Source organism: Spermophilus citellus (assembly GCF_964194105.1).
Source record: "Spermophilus citellus genome assembly, chromosome: 11".
NCBI classification, from domain to species: Eukaryota; Metazoa; Chordata; class Mammalia; order Rodentia; family Sciuridae; genus Spermophilus; species Spermophilus citellus.
The window spans coordinates 134,418,747-134,438,273 of NC_138192.1; the positions used below are offsets into that span (position 1 = coordinate 134,418,747).

At 47.7% G+C, this 19,527-nt stretch overlaps 1 protein-coding gene across 2 annotated transcripts; it reads left to right on the top strand.

Annotated features, from left to right (window-relative positions):
• The first annotated feature begins 2,375 nt into the window (after nt 1–2,375).
• On the top strand, nt 2,376–18,568 carry ASB1 (ankyrin repeat and SOCS box containing 1). Of its 2 annotated transcripts, XM_081261999.1 has the most exons (5): nt 2,425–2,652; nt 6,438–6,579; nt 8,413–8,715; nt 13,777–14,162; nt 15,419–18,568. In XM_081261999.1, exons 1-5 carry the CDS (start codon nt 2,604–2,606, stop codon nt 15,544–15,546), a joined length of 1,008 nt encoding a protein of 335 aa, XP_081118125.1. In that variant the 5' UTR covers nt 2,425–2,603; the 3' UTR covers nt 15,547–18,568. The 2 variants fall into 2 exon arrangements, with proteins under 2 accessions (XP_081118126.1, XP_081118125.1); XM_081262000.1 differs by lacking the exon at nt 8,413–8,715 and having other exon boundaries at nt 2,376–2,652.
• Nucleotides 18,569–19,527: the final 959 nt, after the last annotated feature.

The window sequence follows — 19,527 nt, forward strand, 5'->3', positions numbered from 1 at the left end:
TGGGGATAGGGATGGCTCAGGAGGACAAAGCAGTGATTCCTCCTGTGGGCCTGGACAGTCCGTCAGTCCACCCAGCTCAAGCCCTTGGCTGCCAGCCCACCTTGGAAGCCAGAGGTTAGGGGACAGAACTCTTTCACATCAGAGAGGTCCCACCATGGCACCCTGCTGGTGATGTTGATGGTGCAGGCAACCGGAAATGCTGTGACCTTGGGGTCCTGAAAATGGGGTCACAGTTTCGGTAAAGTGGGACAGTGGACTTTCCACTTGCCGTACTGCTGGCTGCGCGCTGCCGTGAGCCGAGCAGGGGTAGGATGTGGGACACCTCCCACCAGGGACCAGTGGCACCACTGTTCTTAGGGCAGTGGCAGAGGTCCGTGGGGGGAGCTGAAGGCACAGGAGTGAGGCTCTGCTCAGGCCACTTAGTGCCATCCCACGAAGGCTGCTGACGAACAGGGACAGTTACTTTGGACCTCCTGGGACCAGAGAAAGCAGCACCATTACGCTGGATGGAGACAGGCCCTTAAGCCCAGATACCCTTGGGAGTCACCAGGAGCTTTGCAATACCTGTCGCCCAGGCCAACTTCAGGATATTTAAAGTTTTATGAAAATTGTGGAGAAACATACTTAAAATTTACCATTATAACCTTTCTTTTTAAAAAATATTTATTTTTCAGTTGTAGTTGGACACAATACCTTTATTTTATCTATTAATTTTTATGTGGTGCTGTGGACCAAACTAGAGCCTCCCACGTGCTAGGCGAGTGCCCCCATTATAACCTTTCTAAAGCATGCAGTTCAATAGTGTTAATTTGCAATTTACATCATTGTGTAACCAAACCAATCTCCAAAACTTTTTCTTCCCAAACTGTTCCCATTAAAACTAACTCGGGGCTGGGGCTATAGCTCAGGTGGTAGAGCACTTGTCTCACATGCACAAGGCCCTGGGTTCCATCCCAAGTACCACAAATAACAACCACCAGCTTCAGCCACTTAGTGAGGCCTTAAGCAACTCAGCAAGACCCTGTCTCTAAATAAAATATTTAAAAAGGCTGAGAATGAGTTTCAGTGGCTAAGTGCCCTTGGATTCAATCCCCAGTACAGAACCCCCCCAAAAAACAAACAAACAAAAAAGTCCCACTCACTCCCCATTCCTCCCTCCCTCCCCTAGCAACCTGGCACCACCACTGCCCTCCCCGTCTATGAATCCAGCCCCTCTGGGGGCCTCAGAGGAGGGGGATCATGCAGTATTTGTCCTGTGTGGGCTTATTTCACTGAGCATGGGTCCTCTGGGCTCACCCACGTAGCCTGGGTCAGAACCTCTCTTCTGTAAATGGAAAGCTGTATGGGTGGACCAAGTTATGTTTATCTTTCTGCCCATTCATGCACATTCAGGTCATTTTTGGCTTTCAGTGTTTTTGAGGCTTCAAGAGCTCCAATGTGCAGTTGTGGAGCAGAGCCAGAGATCCGAGCACACCCTGGTTCCCTGCCAGGCAGTGTCACAGGGCGTCACCCTCAGTGGTGCTCACTGTTGTTATCAATCTCAAACACGTTTCCCCATAACACCCAGCAGGGTCTGCCAGGCCTGTACCCAGGTGGTCCCATCCTCCGCATCTGGGCCAACAGGACTGTGCCTCTGAGCCAGCCTGGGCATGGGCCCTGGGGGTGCCTGTGAATCACAGCTCCCACCAGGAGGCTCGCGGAGCCCAGTCTGGAGTGTGTAGCAACACCAGGTTGGCCAGCAAGTAACTGCCTCCTCTTTGGGGGTGGGGTGGTGTCTGGCCTCTGGTCTCAGCCTGCTGCTATCCTCTGCCTCTAGAACCTGGGATGCTCTTCACTCTCCTTGAGTGCTGCCTGCTTTCTCCACTGTAGTCTACCTCATGTATGGAGAGTGGGCAATGGAAGGAGCTGGGGGTATCCATGCTTACGAGCCCCATCGCAGCATACAATTTGACAATGGTGCAATATCTGAAATTGCGAGTGTGCAGGAAAAGTCATTCGTTTGTTCACTAATGCATTTAGACACTTGATGCAATTTGTCAGAGCTACCTGTAATTAAATAAGACAAGATTCCTGGTTCATGAGAGGAATTGTGGGAGCGTTTATCCATCACCTTTACACATTCCCTTCCTTGGCCTTGCTGCTAAGAATACGTGGAGCGACCCCACACCTGCGACGCCCTTCAGGGACTGTTTCTGGCCGCCGCAGGGCAGGTGATTGCACTGGGCACAAGGACCCCAGCTCGCAGGCGGCCCCGCCCCTCCCACTCGCTCCGCCCCTCCCACTCGCCCCGCCCCTCCTGCAGGCGGGACGGCCCGGCCCGGCCCGGCCAACCAACGGTTCCCGGCAGGCAGATAGGGCGGACTCAGAGGACACGTTTTCCCAGGCTCCTCAGCCTTCTACGTGGATTCATCAGCGCGCAGGCCCCCTCAACGCTCTCCGCCCTTAAATAGGGCCGCGAGACCGGAAGTGGAGACCCCGACCTGCGCCGGAACCGGAAGTGATCGCGGCCGCGCTGCTTCCGGCGGGCGGGGCGCTCTCCGGCCCGGGTCTCCGGAGGGCAGACTGGCCGCCGGGTTCGGGGCCAAGGCGCGGCCGGTGCACCCATGGCGGAGGGCGGCGGCCCCGACGGGCGGGCAGGGCCGGGGCCCGCAGGTAGCGTGGGCGCGGGGCCGCGGGGTTGGGTCCGGGCCTGCGGAGGCCAGGCCACCCGCCCCCAGGACCGGGCCGGGTAACTGCCGCCGCTGGTCGTGCGGCTTGCTGACCCGGCTGCGGAAGGGGCGTGGGGCCGGAGGCCGCGGCGTGCAGCCTGCGGCTCACTAGGGACCCGGCACGTCCAGCGGCAGAGAGCCGTCGCCCCAGCGCTGGAGGGAAACCGCAGGAGAGGGTCCCTCTGTCCCGGGTGGGACCGCCTCGTCGGCACTGTCCGAGCTCCCGGGCGCCCGGTGCCTTACAGGTCCATCTGCCGGTTCCCGAGAGTTCCCGCCCAGAGAGTTGATCACCCTTCACTCGGGTGTGCAGAAGGCGCGGGAGAAGGCTGTGGAGTCGGCCTGGAGGCCGTGCGCGCGGCCGTTCCGTCCCTCCCTGCTTCCCCCACGCGTTCGGCACCCTCCGCTGAGGGACTGCAGTGCGCAGAGGGGCCCGCCGTGGTCGGTGTGGACGTCCGCCCCGGGGTCGGCCAGCACCTTGGGTCCAGAATGCCTCATGTGAGAGTGAGATACTGGAGTGGAGGGTTCAGTTGGAAAGAGGGCAGACTGCCAATTCCCAAGGTAGAGAGGGTCCTGGGGAGGACAGGCCGGCCTTGCCCCTCACAGGGCCCCTTTTGCATCATGTGCTGTACTGTTTTGTTAGTGTGTTAGAGGGAGGGGCGAGGTTTGAACGTTATCCCGGGGTAATTATGTGGTCACTGGAGTAGCTAATTAGAAAAATGTGAACGTGAAGTTGTCTTTGTCTCTTGAGCTCAGGCAGATTCTGAAGCTGCAGTGAACTGGGCCAGGGGGTGGTGTGAATAGGCCCAAAAAGGGAGGCCCCCAGGGCTTCATAAAGCCCTCCGTAGGTCTCCTGTTCACAGTGGTGGTTGCCCTGCACCTGACTTCTTCCCACTCCTGCTTTGAGCCTTTTCACCCAGTGTTAATTGCACCTGTGGGATAATTACAGCGGAGGAAGACCACTGAAGGAGGATGAGGTGGTTCAGCTTGATGTCTGCCTGTTGATTTGCTGCAGGTCTGCTTTTGGGATCAGAGTGAGAGAAAGGTGTGTTTTTGTGGCCTCTGCTGATGGGTCGTCTAATCCTGGAGGGCAAAGATACTTACACCCCCATTGTACCTATGACTGACTCTTGAATACAGAAGGTACTCCTGGGAGATTTGAGTTGTGTACAAAAGGCAGCTTCTTCAGGGAAGTGCTTGGTCACACACTAGGGTAATGTGGCAGGGCAGGGACTTGAATCCAGGCAGTCTAAGTTTCTGCTCTCTGCTCACACACCTGTCTGTGCAGTTGTTCTTGCTGAACTCTTTTAAGTATTTTGGAGTTTCTTTTGGGCAGTGGTGTGTTTGGGCCAAGGTGTGAATGAAGACTCAGTTATATCCAAATAGGTATCTAGTTGTATAGGTACCTTTTGTTTAATACCCTTTTCCCTCCTCTCTGATTTTGATACCTCTTTATCACAAATTAAGTTTTTTTTATACTAATGTCTTTCGGGACAGTTGATTCCGTTTGATCTTTTTATTCTGATGAGAGATCTATTGTCTAGTAGGGTGAGTCTTTTTTTCATTATTCTTACTAAAATGGTATTCTTCCTTATATTTATTTAATAAATAAGTATTCTTTAATATTATTTAATAAATAAATTTTAGAATATTTTTGTCATATCTGATTTTAAAACTCTAAAAAGATCGGTTAAACTTTATTTATTGGTTAAACTTTATTTAAAATTCCTCTATTATTGAATCTTCTCATCCTGGTACATGGTATGATTTTTCTACTCAATCTAGTTTTCTTCATTGTCTTTTAGTATATGGGGTTGGATTTATATTTGTTATATATTTTAGTTTTCCTTTTTATCAACGTGTAGCTCTGTAAGCAAAGTGCACTCATCTTAGGTTACTGTCTGAACCAGTCCATTTTCATTGATGTAATGGAATGATGTAACGGAGGCAGTCTAAATTCATTTTTAAAAAAAGAGGCTTAGCTGGGCATGGTGGTGCACACTTGTAAGCCCAGCTACTTGGGAGTCTGAGGCAGGAGGATTACAATATCAAAGTCAGTCCCTCCAAATTACAAGACCATGTTTAAAAATAAAAAAGGGCTGGGGATATAGCTCAGTGATAAAGTGCCTCTGGGTTCAGTCATGAATACTGCCAAGTACACACACACACACACACACACACACACACACACACACACACATTATTGATTTCATGGTCTTGGAAGTCTAAAGAACATGGCCAAAGCCCTGATGAATGTACCCTGCCTCCTTTGTCTGCATCACCTCATGGCAAATAATGGCAAACATAATGGTGGACACTGTGATCACATCACCAAACCAGAAGCCAGCGACTGGGTAGGGCCAGGCTTAGGTTTTTACAACTCTCTGATGAGAACTAACCAGTGTCCCATGAGAAATACCCAGTCACTTCCAAAGGTACTCTCCCACTGACCTCCCATGAGCCACAGCTTTTCCAGCACAGGAACCTCTGAGGGGACAGTAGCGTATGTGATGAGTCATGTTTATGTAGACAGAGCAGCATGGTGTAGCATCTTCCTGTTGCAGGCCACAGCACCTGCTTAGTGCTAGGATATTAGCACCTGAGTCTCTCTGTGATGGAGATGACTAAGGTTCTCCTTCATAGTTCCCTAGGTTTAATTTTAAGATATCCTTACATACTTAGGATAAATTAGAGTAATTGCATACTAGATTTTTTAAAAATATATATATTTTTTAGTTGTCAATGGACATTTATTTATTTATATGTGGTGCCGAGGATTGAACCCAGTGCCTCATGCATTCCAGACAAGTGAGCTACCTGCTGAGCCACAGCCTCAGCCCCAAGATTTTTTTTTTGATACAGTAGTTTTTGTTTCGGTGTCGGGTTTCGGTTAGCGACTAAAAGGCTCAGGGGTTACTTCAGTTAAATTGGGCTAACTGGGCTGCACAAAATAACCACACAAGAGACACAAATACCTTTTTCTTTGGGGTCATTGTGACAGCTCCTCTGACCTTAAGGGACTGCAGGAAGAGAGAGAGCGTGTGCGAGCGAGCGAGCACGTGCTGACCCCTTTTATTGAGGAGAAGCTATTCAAATGAGGCAAGGAGTCAGATTTTAGGGGGCTGAGTCTATCTTCATGTTGTCCACTGTCAGCAGGTTGACTGACACCTGGGTAGGCCACACCCAAGGGCACAGTAAGAGAAGGGGACACATACAAGGCACTTCCGTGGAAGATTCCATCCTAAACAGGGCAAGGGGTTATATTACAAAGGAACAGGTGAGTGTAGCTTCACCCATGGGGCTGTAACAAGACATACCCATGCAGGAGACACTGACCCTCGAGCCCAAGAAGGGTGGGGAAAGCTCTGCCACATTTCTATGATTGAGCGCCTCAGCACCCAGCCAGGGAGTGCGACTCAGTCATGTGTACGGTTGGTCTCCCACATTTTGGTTTGCTAATATTTTTATTTAGGATCTTGCTTCTGTGTTCTGAAGTGTGTTTGACCATTGGTTCTGTTATCTTTTTAAAGTTTGTTTTAAAAATTAGGTTTGGTGTCAGGAAGGTGCTAGTTTTATAAGGGAAGCTCTCTATAGTCTTTTCTGTGATTTATCTATTGAGAGTTTGAAAGCACCTGTGTAGCTGGAAGAGGCAGAGCTTAGTGCAGATGGTGCGTCTTTTTGGTTGGCCTTTCGGTGTTTCAGTGCTAACAGGGGCCCCTCTCTTCAGTGCAGGTCCTAATCTGAAGGAGTGGCTGAGGGAGCAGTTTTGTGACCATCCGCTGGAGCACTGTGAGGACACGAGGCTCCATGATGCAGCCTATGTGGGGGACCTCCAGACCCTCAGGAACCTGTTGCAAGAGGAGAACTATCGGAGGTGAGCATTGCTGCCCAGGCTGCTCCAGGTTCTCAGGCCCCTTTGGCTCTGCGTGGATCTGTGGTTCATGGTTTGCTTTGCAGACCAAGCCCCTGGTGCTTGGAGGAGCACATTCCAGCTTTTGAGGATGGAAGGAAAGGAGATTGCGGATGCATAATCAGAGTTGTTAAGAGGTGACTGAATAGAGGCAGGGATCTGAGTTCAAATGAAGCTCCATCATCGTCCTTTATATTTTTTGGCAGCTCTCGGCCTCTCTGGACATCAGTTTTCTCAGTGCTGTTCCTGATGGTGGCACTGTCATCTTCTTTAGTAGGCCTTGCCCTTCTGAGTGTCCTGTGCACCCACAGCCACCTTCCTCAGTTGTTTTCCTTTGGTGCTATCTGGCCTGCAGTTGTCTGCTATGGGCCGCTGTCTTCACCCCCAAGATGTGGGGTTCCTCCATGTTGTTCCCCTGCCTGTAACTTCTTGTCTCTTGATTTGCTGTTACTCACCAAAGTCCTGCCTTTTTGTCTCCCTGTGTAGGACACTGGGAGGGCACCCAGCCTGCCTTCTCTCTGGGGTGTTCCTGGTTGTTTTGTATGTCTGGGACTGGAGTCCCAAGTACATTTTAAACTTAACTCAAAACCCCTCTGTATTGTTTCTGGGTTTCAGCATCCACTTTAGAACTAGGTGGCAGTGATTTGATGGAAGTGCCTGTGTACTGGAAGCAATGCTGCTGCTTTCTGTTGATGGTTCCCAAGAAAAATGTTGCTAATAGTCCAGGAAGATGTTCCTTTCTCTTTGTCCTTCCATTATCCTAGCATTATTTTATTACAGCAGATATCAGTATTAAAAAAAAATCTACCCATGTTTTACCTTACTTAATGTGAAGGACTCACTGCCCCCGCTCAGTTAATCTTGTGGATGTGACGGTGGAATGAAGGAGGTCCCTCCAGGTGTTTCATGTTGCTTTTCTGTGTATTTCCCTCCTTTTTTCTTAGATTCAGCGAAACTCCTGAAATATTTTTCTTTTTCTTTCTTTGGTATTGAGTTCTGGACTTGATTGGCTTATCCAAGCTGGTACTTAGCTGAAGGAGGAGCCTTAAGGGCTAGTTTGGGGACATGCTGCCTTCCACATGTGCCTGGTTCAGTGCTCTGGGTTCCTGAGCTTTGTTCTGAATTCTCTTGGGAGCTAAAGGTGAAAAACTGTGTCTCTGTTGCTGACCTGGGGGGTCAGTGGAGGCCTTAGTAGTGTCGTCTGATGGTTGCACTTCTGAGAACTAAGTCTAGACAATTTCCTACTGCTGACAAGGGCTGCATTCCCCGTGCCATCGCAGTGACTCCTCAGTCACTGATTTATTGGTCACCTAGGCCTGGTGATAATAGCAAGGCCCAGACAGAGCCCTAGCCTCAGCCTTCACAGCATGTGACTGGTGAGAGGAGCTCAGATCCCTGAACTGGCTTCCCACTGAGGGTCCTGTCCATGCTGTGCTGTCTGGTGCGTTTTTTTCTCCTTTGTAGAGGAAAGTGCTTTGGGTCAGGAAATCTAAGAACTAGGACTCTAACTTCTAATGCTGATCATTCCACTTGAGCCCCGAGTTTCCTCATCTCCAGAATGGGATCTCAGTGCCTGCCCTGCCCTTCCCTGCCCAGCTCTGCCCATTGCAGCCCAGCCTAGCCCTCACAGGGTCAATACTCACAGAAGACAAGTGCAGGCATTGTTAAACCTGAGGGATTTAACAGTGAGTGATTGGTCCCCTTGGGCAGCCTCTGTGTCACATTGCCATTGTGAGAGGGCAGAACAGCCAGTCTTTCCTGGGGGCATCTCTCACAATTCCCTGTGTTCCCCTGTAGCCGCATCAACGAGAAGTCTGTCTGGTGCTGTGGCTGGCTCCCCTGCACGCCACTGCGAATTGCTGCCACCGCAGGTCACGGGAACTGTGTGGACTTCCTTATCCGAAAGGGAGCCGAGGTGGACCTGGTGGATGTAAAGGGGCAGACTGCCCTATATGTGGCTGTGGTGAATGGGCACCTGGAGAGTGCCCAGATCCTTCTCGAAGCTGGTGCTGACCCCAACGGAAGCCGGCACCACCGCAGCACCCCTGTCTACCATGCCTCTCGAGTGGGCAGAGCTGACATACTGAAGGCTCTCATCAGGTCAGTACTGGGGTGCTCAGGCCTGCTGCCGGGCACACGGCCACGTCCTTGCCAGCTCCTGCAGCCACTGTCGCTTTCCTTGCTTTCTGTATTAATTTTTCCCTCTTTAAAATTAGACTTGCCACTCATGTATTTGGCTAGTATTTTAATAAGGCTACTTCTTAGCTTTATCAGTTTTCTTATGTTTCTGCTTAATGATTCATTTTTATATACTTTTTAATCTTTATTTTTCCCTTAAGATTTTGCGATGAATGATTTTTCATTTTTTTCTTGATTAATAATGTAAACATTTATTTATTTACCTTTTTATAGCCTTTGCCACGCCCTCTAAACTTCCTTTTTTCATTGTTAAATTGCTGAAATTATTTTTTAAATAATTGAAGTTGATTTCCTCTTTGATCTAGAGTTATTGAGGAGAAAGTATAATATCACTTTCTAATTTTATTGTAGTGTGCTCAGGTAATGTGGACCATATAGTTCACATTATTTATTAAAGTCAGACTACATTGTTGTGGATGCTTGGACAAAGCACAACACCATGGGTGTTTTATTCACATAGTACGTTTGGTAGCCTAAATTATTCTGTTTAGAATCCCTCCTTTTTTTTTAACATTAAAAAAGAATTTTGTGTGTGTGTGGTTGTAGATGGACAGAATACCTTTATTTTATTTGTTTTATTTTTATGTTGTGCTGAGGATCGAACCCAGTGCCTCACACGTGCTAGGCAAGCACTCTGCCACTGAGCCATAGCCCCAGCCCTACATTTTTTTTTTCCTAATTGTAAGATCTGCCAGAAATTTAGAGAAGTTTGTTAGTCTCTAATCAACTGTTCTGACTTTTGTCAGTTTCCCCTTGTGTTTCAAGTAGGTTTTGCTTTAAATAATTTTGATGTTTCCTGAACTCATAAAATTATTACTTATAATTTGTTATCCAAATGAACACTACTCATTTTTATTTAAGCTCATTTACATAGTATTATGTAATATTTAGTTTTAATCTTGAATTTAGCTGTGTGTGTTCATATAGAGTTATTTGAATTCTGGAATTCTGTTAATATCATTGTCATTGCTGCTGTTAGCATCTATTCTGTTGTCTGCTTTTTAAATTATTTCCTTTATTTGATATCTTGTATGTTTTTTTGCTTTGTTTTGTGACAGGGTCATGCTAAGTTGCTGAGGCTGGCCTTGAACTCACCATCCTCCTGCCTCAGCTTCCCAAGTAATTGGGATCAGAGGCATGTGTCAGTGTCTTTTGTTCTATGATAGTGTTTTCTTTGCTTTCCCATCCACTATGGAAGCAACATCACCGTGTGGGTTTGTTGGTCTGGGTGCTCGTCCTCAGGCCTGTGTTGCCTGAAAGCATCACTTTGGCTTCTGGAGAAAGTTCTTTTGGATGTTTGGAGTGGTGCTGATGAGAAAGAGAATAAAATGTGATTGTTGGTGGATTGCTGGCCAGGCATTTCTGTAAGGGAAATCTGCTCCTCTATCTCCTGCACGCTGGGCATCCTCGTTGTGTCTTCCTTCATACTGACCTTTCCTGTTTCAGTGAAGTACTCAGATGAAGACATGGCTTTTGAAACATCCCAGGACTGTCTGGGGCCAGTGAAGGCTCAAGGAAACAGGTGCTGTGCTAGTGGTCTGAGGCTCGTGGTGAGTCCAGAGTTGGGTATCACATCTTGGGCAGGAGGCCTGCAGAAGTGAGGCTGTGTGCCTGTCACCTCCTATCAGATTACACGATTTCAGTTGGTCACATTATTGCTGCTGATCACTTTAATGTGGTGTCTGTCAGATTTCTTAATAAAAATTCTTCTTCTCTTTGTAATTAGTGTTTTGTAAAGTCACTTGGCCCCCGTACAGATATGTATATGTGTCTCGCCTGTGCCTCATCTCAGAAGTTTGTTTACTTATTAGTGTAGACTGGTGGTTTCTTAGATTGTCAAGTGAGCTCCTGTGCAGTGTTACTGTTATTTATTTTGATGCTCAAATTGTCTCATGTTTGGCCACTGTTAGCTGCTTCAAGCCAGCTCTGTGTCCTTTGGACATGTCCTGGCCTTTCTTTGGGCAGTTTCTTTTTCAGGTAACGACATATTCAAGTCTCATCTTACAGTTGGCCCCGGTCAGTCTTGCATTCTCTTTCTCTAAGGACTCCTCTATTGTAGGGCTGTGTTATGCTGCCCCGCTGGCCAGCTGTGCTCCCTGTCCTAGGGCCTTGCAATGGAAGCTGATGCCGGGCATGGTCTGGGCTAACCGAGCGAGCGTTTATAGTGTGTCTGAAAAGAACGTCCTTCCTGTTGGGCAGGATGTGACAGCACCAGCTAGATGGTCAGTGGGGCTCATCGGTTTCTATTTACTTTGAATTTTTAGGGATTGTTTTTTATTTAATTTTGTTTCACTATGCAGAATATTTACAAGGTTCAGATCCAATCTATGAAACAGTTATGTTTTAAAAAGTGTAACTTCTAATCTTGTCTTCTTTGTCCTGTTTTCTCCCTCCCTTATAGGTAACCGTTTACAAAGTTCTGCGGTTTATCCTTTCATTGTCACCAATAAGCATGTGTGAGTGTGTGCTACACACCGCACACTGTGACCATCCTGCTTTTCTCCCTTACTCGTGCGCTCTGGAGGCCATCCCAGAGCAGTGTGGTTCCTCCTTACTTGTCACAGCAGAGCCCTGCTGCTTTCAGATGAGCCACAGTTCAGCCAGTCCCTGCTGATGGCATGAGGGAGCTTTCCTGTCCTCAGCTACAAAAGGTGGTGCGTCAGTGAATCTCCTCGCTTGTGTATCTTTTCATAGTTTTGCAAATGTGTCTTGGGAATCTAGATCCCAAGTAGTGTAATGGATGGGTCAAGGGATAAATGCATGTGTGATTTTGGTAGCAATTGACAGTTTCCCTTCCATAGAGATTGTTCCATTTTATATTGCCCCAGCAGTGGGTGAGACTTCCTGTTTCCTTAAAATGGTCAGTACATTTTTGGATTTTCTCCCAATCTGACAGGCGAGAAGTGGTATTGTGGATAGTTTTTAATTTGCATTTCTTTTCTGACTGAGGTTGAGCATTTTTTCATGGGACTAAGAGCCATTTATAAATGTCCATATCTTCAGCTTGTTTTTTCATAGCGCTGTTGATTTTTGCCACTTAGAAGATTTTTATGTGTTAAAGGCATTAACCCTTTATAGCATTTTCCCAATTTTTAATTTTTTTGTTTTATTTATTTTGTGCTGTTTTTTTTCTATGTAAGAGGGTTTTTTGGTTGTTAATTTTGTGTAGCCATAAGGCAGGTTTTACCCAGAGGTTTTTTTCCTGATTTCTGCATGGTTTCATATTTTTAATTCTGTATTTTTAATTCTGTAATTTTTAATTCTGTATTTTTAATTCTGATTGATTTGAATTTATCCTGGTGCAAGTCCATTTGTCCCCTACTTATTTGAGGTACTACCTAACCATAGCCTGCATTTCTGTATGCAGTTTGGTCCATTTCTGGGTTTTCTGTGAGGTTCTGTGGTTCTGTTGGCTTGTCCACGTGCCTTTGTTTTGTAGGCCTTTATAGCAGTCTGTGCTTGAGGTAGGGGTGCCTCCCCTGCAGTGGCTTTTTCATCTTGTTTTATCTTCCAATTGCATAATCAGTTTATATGGCTCCAAGGATGCCATTTGTATTTGCTTATATTTGTAACCAGCTTAGTTTAGGAAAGGTATTTTCACATAACAAACAAACACAGGGAAAAGTGATGTTACAACGTTGTTTATGTGGCCTGTCTCTGTTCTCTTAGGCCTGGTTCTGTCACTTTAGTTAGTGTTTTACATTTTCCTCATGCAAACTTTGAACATTTATTAAGTTTATGCTCAGTTTTGTCATTTTGACATTTATTTTGCTAGCACAGAGGACGTCTTCTTTTCCCTTTTATCTTTCACTTGTTTTTGTGTGTATGCACAAAGGCAGTGTGTAGGCCTTTGTGGAGACTGGTCGCAACCGTGAGTGGAGGGATTTTGTGTCTCACTCGCCTGGTTCTTTCCTTGGCCCCAGTGTACTGTTGGACCTTTAGCACCCGTGCACAGAGGCGGCCAGCACCTGGGAGTCTGTACACAACTTCTGACTCATGGGTGGAGGAAATATATTTCATCACTCAAAGGAAATCCTAAGTGTTGAGTTTTGTCACAGGCACCTCCTTACCTTTGTGTCTGTGGAGATAGAGGATTTTCTCCTTAGTTCTGTTAATAGGATGGATTGTGTTGTTAATGGAGTCCCTAATGTTGGAACTAGCCTTACATTCTTGGGATGACCCCAGGAGGTCATAGTATATTGCTTTCTTAATTATTTTCTTTGCTAATATCTTACTGAAAAATTGTAGCTTGGTACTTGTAAATGAAGCTAGTTGGTAGTTTTTCTTTGTATATGACCTTTGTCATGTTTGGGGATTATTGTGCTAATTTCATAAGATGAATTTGGAAGTTTTCCTTCTTTTTCTTCACTCTGAAGTAGGTTAAGTGGTCTTGGAATTCCTAGATCTGTAAAGGTCAGAAGGACTTCCCATAGGAGTTTTTTTGGGTGAGTGGTATCCACATTTTTACTTGCTGCCTTATCTTGATGGAAGATAAGGAATAAGCTTTAGTTGTCCCTTGGCATCTGTGGAGATTGGTTCCACGATATTTTAAGACCCTGGAGGACACTCATCTGAGGATGCTGAATCCCTCCTAGAGAATGATACTTGAGCAGAATCTATGCACATCCTCCTGTAGACTGTCAGTCATCTCTAGATTACTTAAGGTACATAATTTAATGGAAGTGCTATGTGAATAGTTATTTTGCTGTATTATTTAGGGAATAATGAAAAGAAAATGACCGCTCATGTTCAGTACAATTTTTTTTCCAAATGTTTTGATCCGCAGTTGGTTGAATGCTCAAATGCAGAGCCTGCTTATGTGGAGGGGTGGCCACATTTGTGATCTCTGGAGCCTCCTTGGCTCTCGTTGTCACTGTGTTAAAGCCTTCCTCCTAGGGTGACTGGGGCAGTCTTTGTGGACTGGTTGGTCCACTGTAAGCCTGATTTTCCTCTCCCCTGTAGGTATGGGGCTGACGTCGATGTCAACCATCACCTGACTCCTGACACCCAACCCCCCTTCTCCAGGCGGCTCACCTCCCTGGTGGTCTGCCCCCTGTACATCAGTGCGGCCTACCACAACTTGCAGTGCTTCAGGCTGCTTCTGCAGGCCGGGGCCAACCCCGACTTCAATTGCAATGGTCCTGTCAACACCCAGGAGTTCTACCGGGGCTCCCCTGGGTGTGTCATGGATGCCGTCCTGCGTCATGGCTGTGAGGCAGCATTCGTGAGCCTGCTGGTGGAGTTTGGAGCCGACCTGAACCTGGTGAAGTGGGACTCGTTGGGCCCAGAGTCGAGGGGCAGAAGGAAGGTGGACCCTGAGGCCTTGCAGATCTTTAAGGAGGCCAGAAGTAAGTGGTCTGAGCTTGTTCTGATGAATAGTTTGGTGGGATTGATTGAATGAACAAGAGGTAATAATTAAAAATAAAACAAAACAGACCCAATTAAGCACTTGGCCAAGATCCTCAGTTGGGACAAGCAGTATTCCGGAATGGCTGTTCAGATTAGTCTCTTCTGTGATTCTTAAACACCATGAGCGGATAACAGAAAATCTGTGAAAGTGCATGTATCTTTTAAACATGTTTAGAATTATCCTCTCTTTACCCCTTTGCTCTGCTTTGTGGCCCCAAATTGTTAATCATTGATTTCTTTTTCACGTGGCTTTAAAAAGAGCAAACCTGTAAGCCCATTTTCTAGGGTCCCTCACATCCCTTTCTTTAGCTGCACTCAATACCATTAGTTTGAATGATGTGATAAGTAATCTTTGTTAGAATAAAGTCTGTAGTTTGCTCAATTTTGAAGGAAAGGTTTTGCTAAATGAATAAGTTGATGACAGGGAGTTTGGAATTGATCAGTGAGCCTGCTGGTGCACTTGGCCTCAGTAGCTCTTCGTGGGCCTCAGAAGCTGACCTTGTTGTCCTCTGGCCCCAAGGCTGCGTGCCCCTTCCCCATTCCTGCCTGGATGTCCAGTGTCCAAGTAATGACTTCTTTTCAGCTCTTTACCTTTTGCACAGCTCGTTAACCTTGAAGCCTTTTGTCGTTGACTTCACATAGGTTGGTTCATTGCTGCGTGCTCTTGTTCAGCTATCCCAAAATTAGTTGGCTGGTGAGGCTGGGAACTGTGCTGATTGAATTCAGATACGTGTTCTTGAGTGTCACTTGTTACCCTCTTCACCAACCCAGGCAGGAACTTGGCTATGTCTTTTTGACCCAGAGCAGATGGTCAGCCTGCTCCCCTCATGAATGCATGACTGAGTACTGCTCAGTTCATGGCCCCCAACTCCCTTGGAGCATCTGAGACTCCCAATAGTGAGGGTTAGTTGCTTGCATCTACCTAGCCTTCAGTGGGCAGCTCTTATTTTGTCTAGGGTTTTAAATGTAGTAGAGAGAGGAGGTGCTGTTACAGTGAGCAGATGCCCCTGGTTAAGAGGCTGTGGAGATGGAAGGAGCAGATAAGACCCTGCTCCCAGGGCGGGCTCACCTGACTCGAGTAGGAAGCTGGCCTGGGCATTAGTGTGGCTCTGTCAGTCACAGCCAGCCTTTGGCTTCCACAGTGGGGACAGGAATTTATCTTCCCTGATCTCCGTTTCTTCCCACAACTCTCCAGGCATTCCAAGGACCTTGCTGAGTTTGTGCCGGGTGGCCGTGAGAAGAGCTCTTGGCAAACACCGACTTCATCTGATTCCCTCGCTGCCCCTGCCAGACCCCATTAAAAAGTTCCTACTTTATGAGTAGAAGATGCAGGTGATCTGAGGGAGAGCCACCGCTGATGCCTGCGTCTTGTGAACCATCCTGTGCTGCCGACCGCTGATGAAGAGACGGCCTATTCTCATGGACTGTAATTCCACCTCAGGTGCTGGGGCCATGGAACCAACAGTCCTTGGGTCATTGTCAGCCGAGAGGCTCATACAAAACTTAATTTTGTTCTTCCTAAATACTTCTGTTTTGGATTTTTGCAGTTGTATGTTAATGAAATGGGCCATGAAGTGTGTGCAGGTGTGGGTTAGACTGGAGGCCTGCTGATAGCCCCAGTAGGGAAGACTCCTAGCACTTTCCAGAACTGTGCTTTTATTTATTTTTCTACTTTGCAATTTAATTATTCTATTAAAACATTATATCTAAATGAAATGGAGTTTTGGTAAAAAAAAAATAATAAGTAGGGAACAGAAATGCAGTTCATGAACTTGCTAGTTTGTTTTCCCTGCTTCTGGGGTCCGTGTGTGCATTCGACATACCCCTACTTCCTACCACTCTCATGCTCTTTTTGTGAGTTGCCTTCATTCGAGGATGGTTTCCTGGCTTCGCGGGCTGTCAGTGTTATCTGGGTGTGACGGTCACGGTGCACGACTTGTTCTCATACCTCCTGTACCTCGCCTCCTGCCAATGGTGTCAGGAGTTTTCTGCCTTCAGGAAGCTTCCAGACTGACTGACTTAAGGAGGCCCACAGAGAACGAACGAGCCAGGATATGGCAGTCTACTTTTAGATGGGGACCATCCTAACAGCTGTCACTGCCAGTTATAATGAGAAACACCTGAGGCGCTGTCTCCAGTCCCTGCATACCAGGAGGTCCTCTGGGTGGTTCCAGGCATTCAGTTGCTGGTGTCCAGTGGACAACACATCTGGTGTTGGTTGACTGCCCTTCACTTTCTGGGCCTAGCGGCTTTGGTAGCTGTGCCTAGAGTCTAAGGCGGGGGAGAGGAGTGAGGCCAGAAGTCTTCCCACTTGTCCAGAGCTGGCAGTCCTGGAGAGATGACTGTCACTGCAGGTATCTGTGGCTGTGTGGGTGGGGCTTGCTTCCTCCCTCAAGGCTGTGCAGCCAGGAGTGAAGGTCACTGGCAGGTGGGCCAGGGTCTGTGGCCTCAGAGCATTTCCCAGTGAAACGTTATTTAGCCAGTTGAAGCCTCTGAGGACTATTGTCAGGATTTGTGGTGATTCTAAACTTCCTAAGTGTTTAGAATTTCTGCCATGCGAAAATCTAACTTGTCAAAATTGATGATATGTTAATAATTCTTAGCATCATCATGTGTTTTAGCCAACCAGGCAGGATACATATGGCCTTTATGTTCTACAGCCTAAGGATAGAATTGTACCTCTTTAGGTGTCGTAGGTGGGCTCCCTGCCAGAGCACTGGGCACCTTGTGTGGACACATGCAGCTCTGAGGGAGAAGCCAGCAGGTGATTCAGAGGGAAAAGCCAGTCCTAGGCGTTTGCCCAGCTGTTGGGATGTGGTGGCCTGGATTCCTGAGCCCTGAGATTTGGCTCCATGCTGCTCCTGTGAGGGGCTTGGGCTCAGGTCCGACTGAGTAAGAGAGACCTTTCCTAAGAGAGGAGAGAAGGGTAGGTGGGGGCCGTGATAGCTGGAGCAACGTGCTGCATGGGCTCCAGCCCAGGAGAGAGTCAGGTGTGTTCTGTGAGGCATCAAGGTAGGACTAGGCCCAGAGTTGGACTGTGGCTTGGGCAGGAGCTTTAGTGAGTTAGGGGAGGTTATGTGGACTTCTGAGCCTCCTGCATATTGACCACCCATCCTGCAGGGGTCTCTTGTCACTGGAGATGGGCTGGCTATGGTTTGTCACCTTGGTAGAGTTGAAAGTGCTTTCTGGAGTGAGCAGTTCACTGATGCCACTTGGAGCCCTTTCCTGATTTCCTGGTGAGGTTTCCTGCTTCTGCCCTTTGGCACAGTGGGAGAGAAGCTGCAGGTGAGGTGTACCGAGGCTCTTCACACACTAAGGGGCTGTGTTCTCAGCCTGGAGAGCAGCCCCCAGAGTGCTGTCTGTGCAGGAGAGCCTTGCTTCTGGTTTCTGAACCGTCTCCCATGGTCTCGAGAAGAATGGAACCAACGGATCATCCATTTGGGCCAGGGAGGTAATGTGTCTGGGGAGAGAATGAATGAGCCAGGATAGTGGCCCACTCCTGGTCTTCCCCTGGCATGGGTTGTACCCCAGCTCTTCTGCAGGTGGCCAGGGTTGTAGCCTGTATTTTTTGGTACTCAGGATTGAACCAGGGGTATGTTAATACCACTGAGCTACATCCCTGGCCCTTTTTATTTTTTATTTTGAGATAGGGTCTAAGTTGCTTAGGGGCCTGCTAAATTGGCTGAGGCTGGCCTCCAACTTGCAATCCTTTTGCTTCAGCCTACTAGATTGCTGGGATTACAGGTGTGTGCATCCTGCCTGGCTAGGGTCACTGCTCTTCATTTGCAGAGGATATATTCAGCTTTCCCTTTGCCAATTTTTGTTTTGGAATCCCAACAACTTTGAGGTTCATCCTTTTGTTTGAGCCTTCATAGCTGCCAAACCTGGATCTAAGAATAGTGTTGGTAACCGACAAAGGTCATCTTCCCTGTTTTAGTGAGACTCACTTTACTAAAACTCTCTTTCTCTCTTGTTTTTAAGGATAGATTATAGGATAGGATTAGCTCTCTCCACCTGAGCACTTTATGAAGTCATGCTTCTAAGCCCTGGGACACTGCATCCCACATCATGAGGAAATATGGAGCTGGTGAGGCGCTGCCCGCCTGGCCCAGTGCAGGAGAGGGGCTAACGCACTGGAGGGATGATCCTGAATGTTGTCCTCAGCCTACCTCGGGCAGCTGTGGGCCACTAAATTGCACCCCAAGTTGTGGCTGCTGTGAGCATGGGGTGGCAGGTAGTATTGTACCTCTGAGAATTCAGCTTTGGAATGCTGGTTAAGAGTTTTAGATGTATTTCCCAAAACCTATCAATGTCTCATGTTGTTTGACTTTTCATTTTTGCCTGTCTTGTTCCAGAAAAGGGTTTATGCAGTGATGCTTGTGTTTTGGGGTTTGTTTTGATGTTTGGTAACAGAGTGTCCCTGTTAAATAGGTCACTAGCAGTTTCTAACAGGACTTGTGTTTCTGTCATCAGGCTTAAGTACCATAAATTTAAGTTTTTCCTCTTTTTCCATGAATTGATTCTTCAAATAAAAAATTTGTGAAAGAGAAATTTACAGCAGTCATGGGCTTGCCTAGGGGAGGGACCTGCCCAAGAGCTGCTCCGGCCTGGGCTCTGCGGCTGTCCACGTGGCAGCGGGCGGGCGGGCCCTGTGCGTAGTGAGCGCTCACTCCATCAGGTGTGAGGACGGCTGCTGCGCCTCTCCCAGGCTACACGTGTAAGTCGCTGCTGTCAGGACTGCTGTCCTTCCTCATTGGATGTGCCTTTGGGGCAGTGACAATGCTGGGAGAACCTGTGACTGGGAGGCCCAAGCTTGACCTAGAGCTGCAACAGGGGAAGCTGGAGTCGCCTGGCCCACAGTGTGACCCTGGGCTGCAGGGGCTCTGTGCAGGGGAGCAGGATGAGGACACATGATTCAACTGACAGGATTGTCTTAGATTCTGAAATCATATCCTTTCTACTAGGAGGATAAAATGTCCTTTTATAAAATGAAGATGGCAGAGTGCAGTATATTTGCTTTTTAAAATGTGTTTGGTCATGGAGCAAAATGTTAGCTGCCCTTCGTGAATCCATCTTTCCTAAGCCTGCTGTCTTTGCAGCCCGAAGCTTGGGGCCTTCAGAGCTGCAGCGAGTGTGCATCTCCACCAGAGCTCCTGGGTCTGCAGTAGCCTGCCCTCTGGTAAAGGGTGTCGCAGTGTTCCTGCTGCCTTCAGCCCAAGGACGAAGACCGGAGATCCCCCATGGGCTTGAGAAGTGCAGATACTCTGTGCTAAGCCTCTGGCTACCGGATCCCTGAGAGACAGA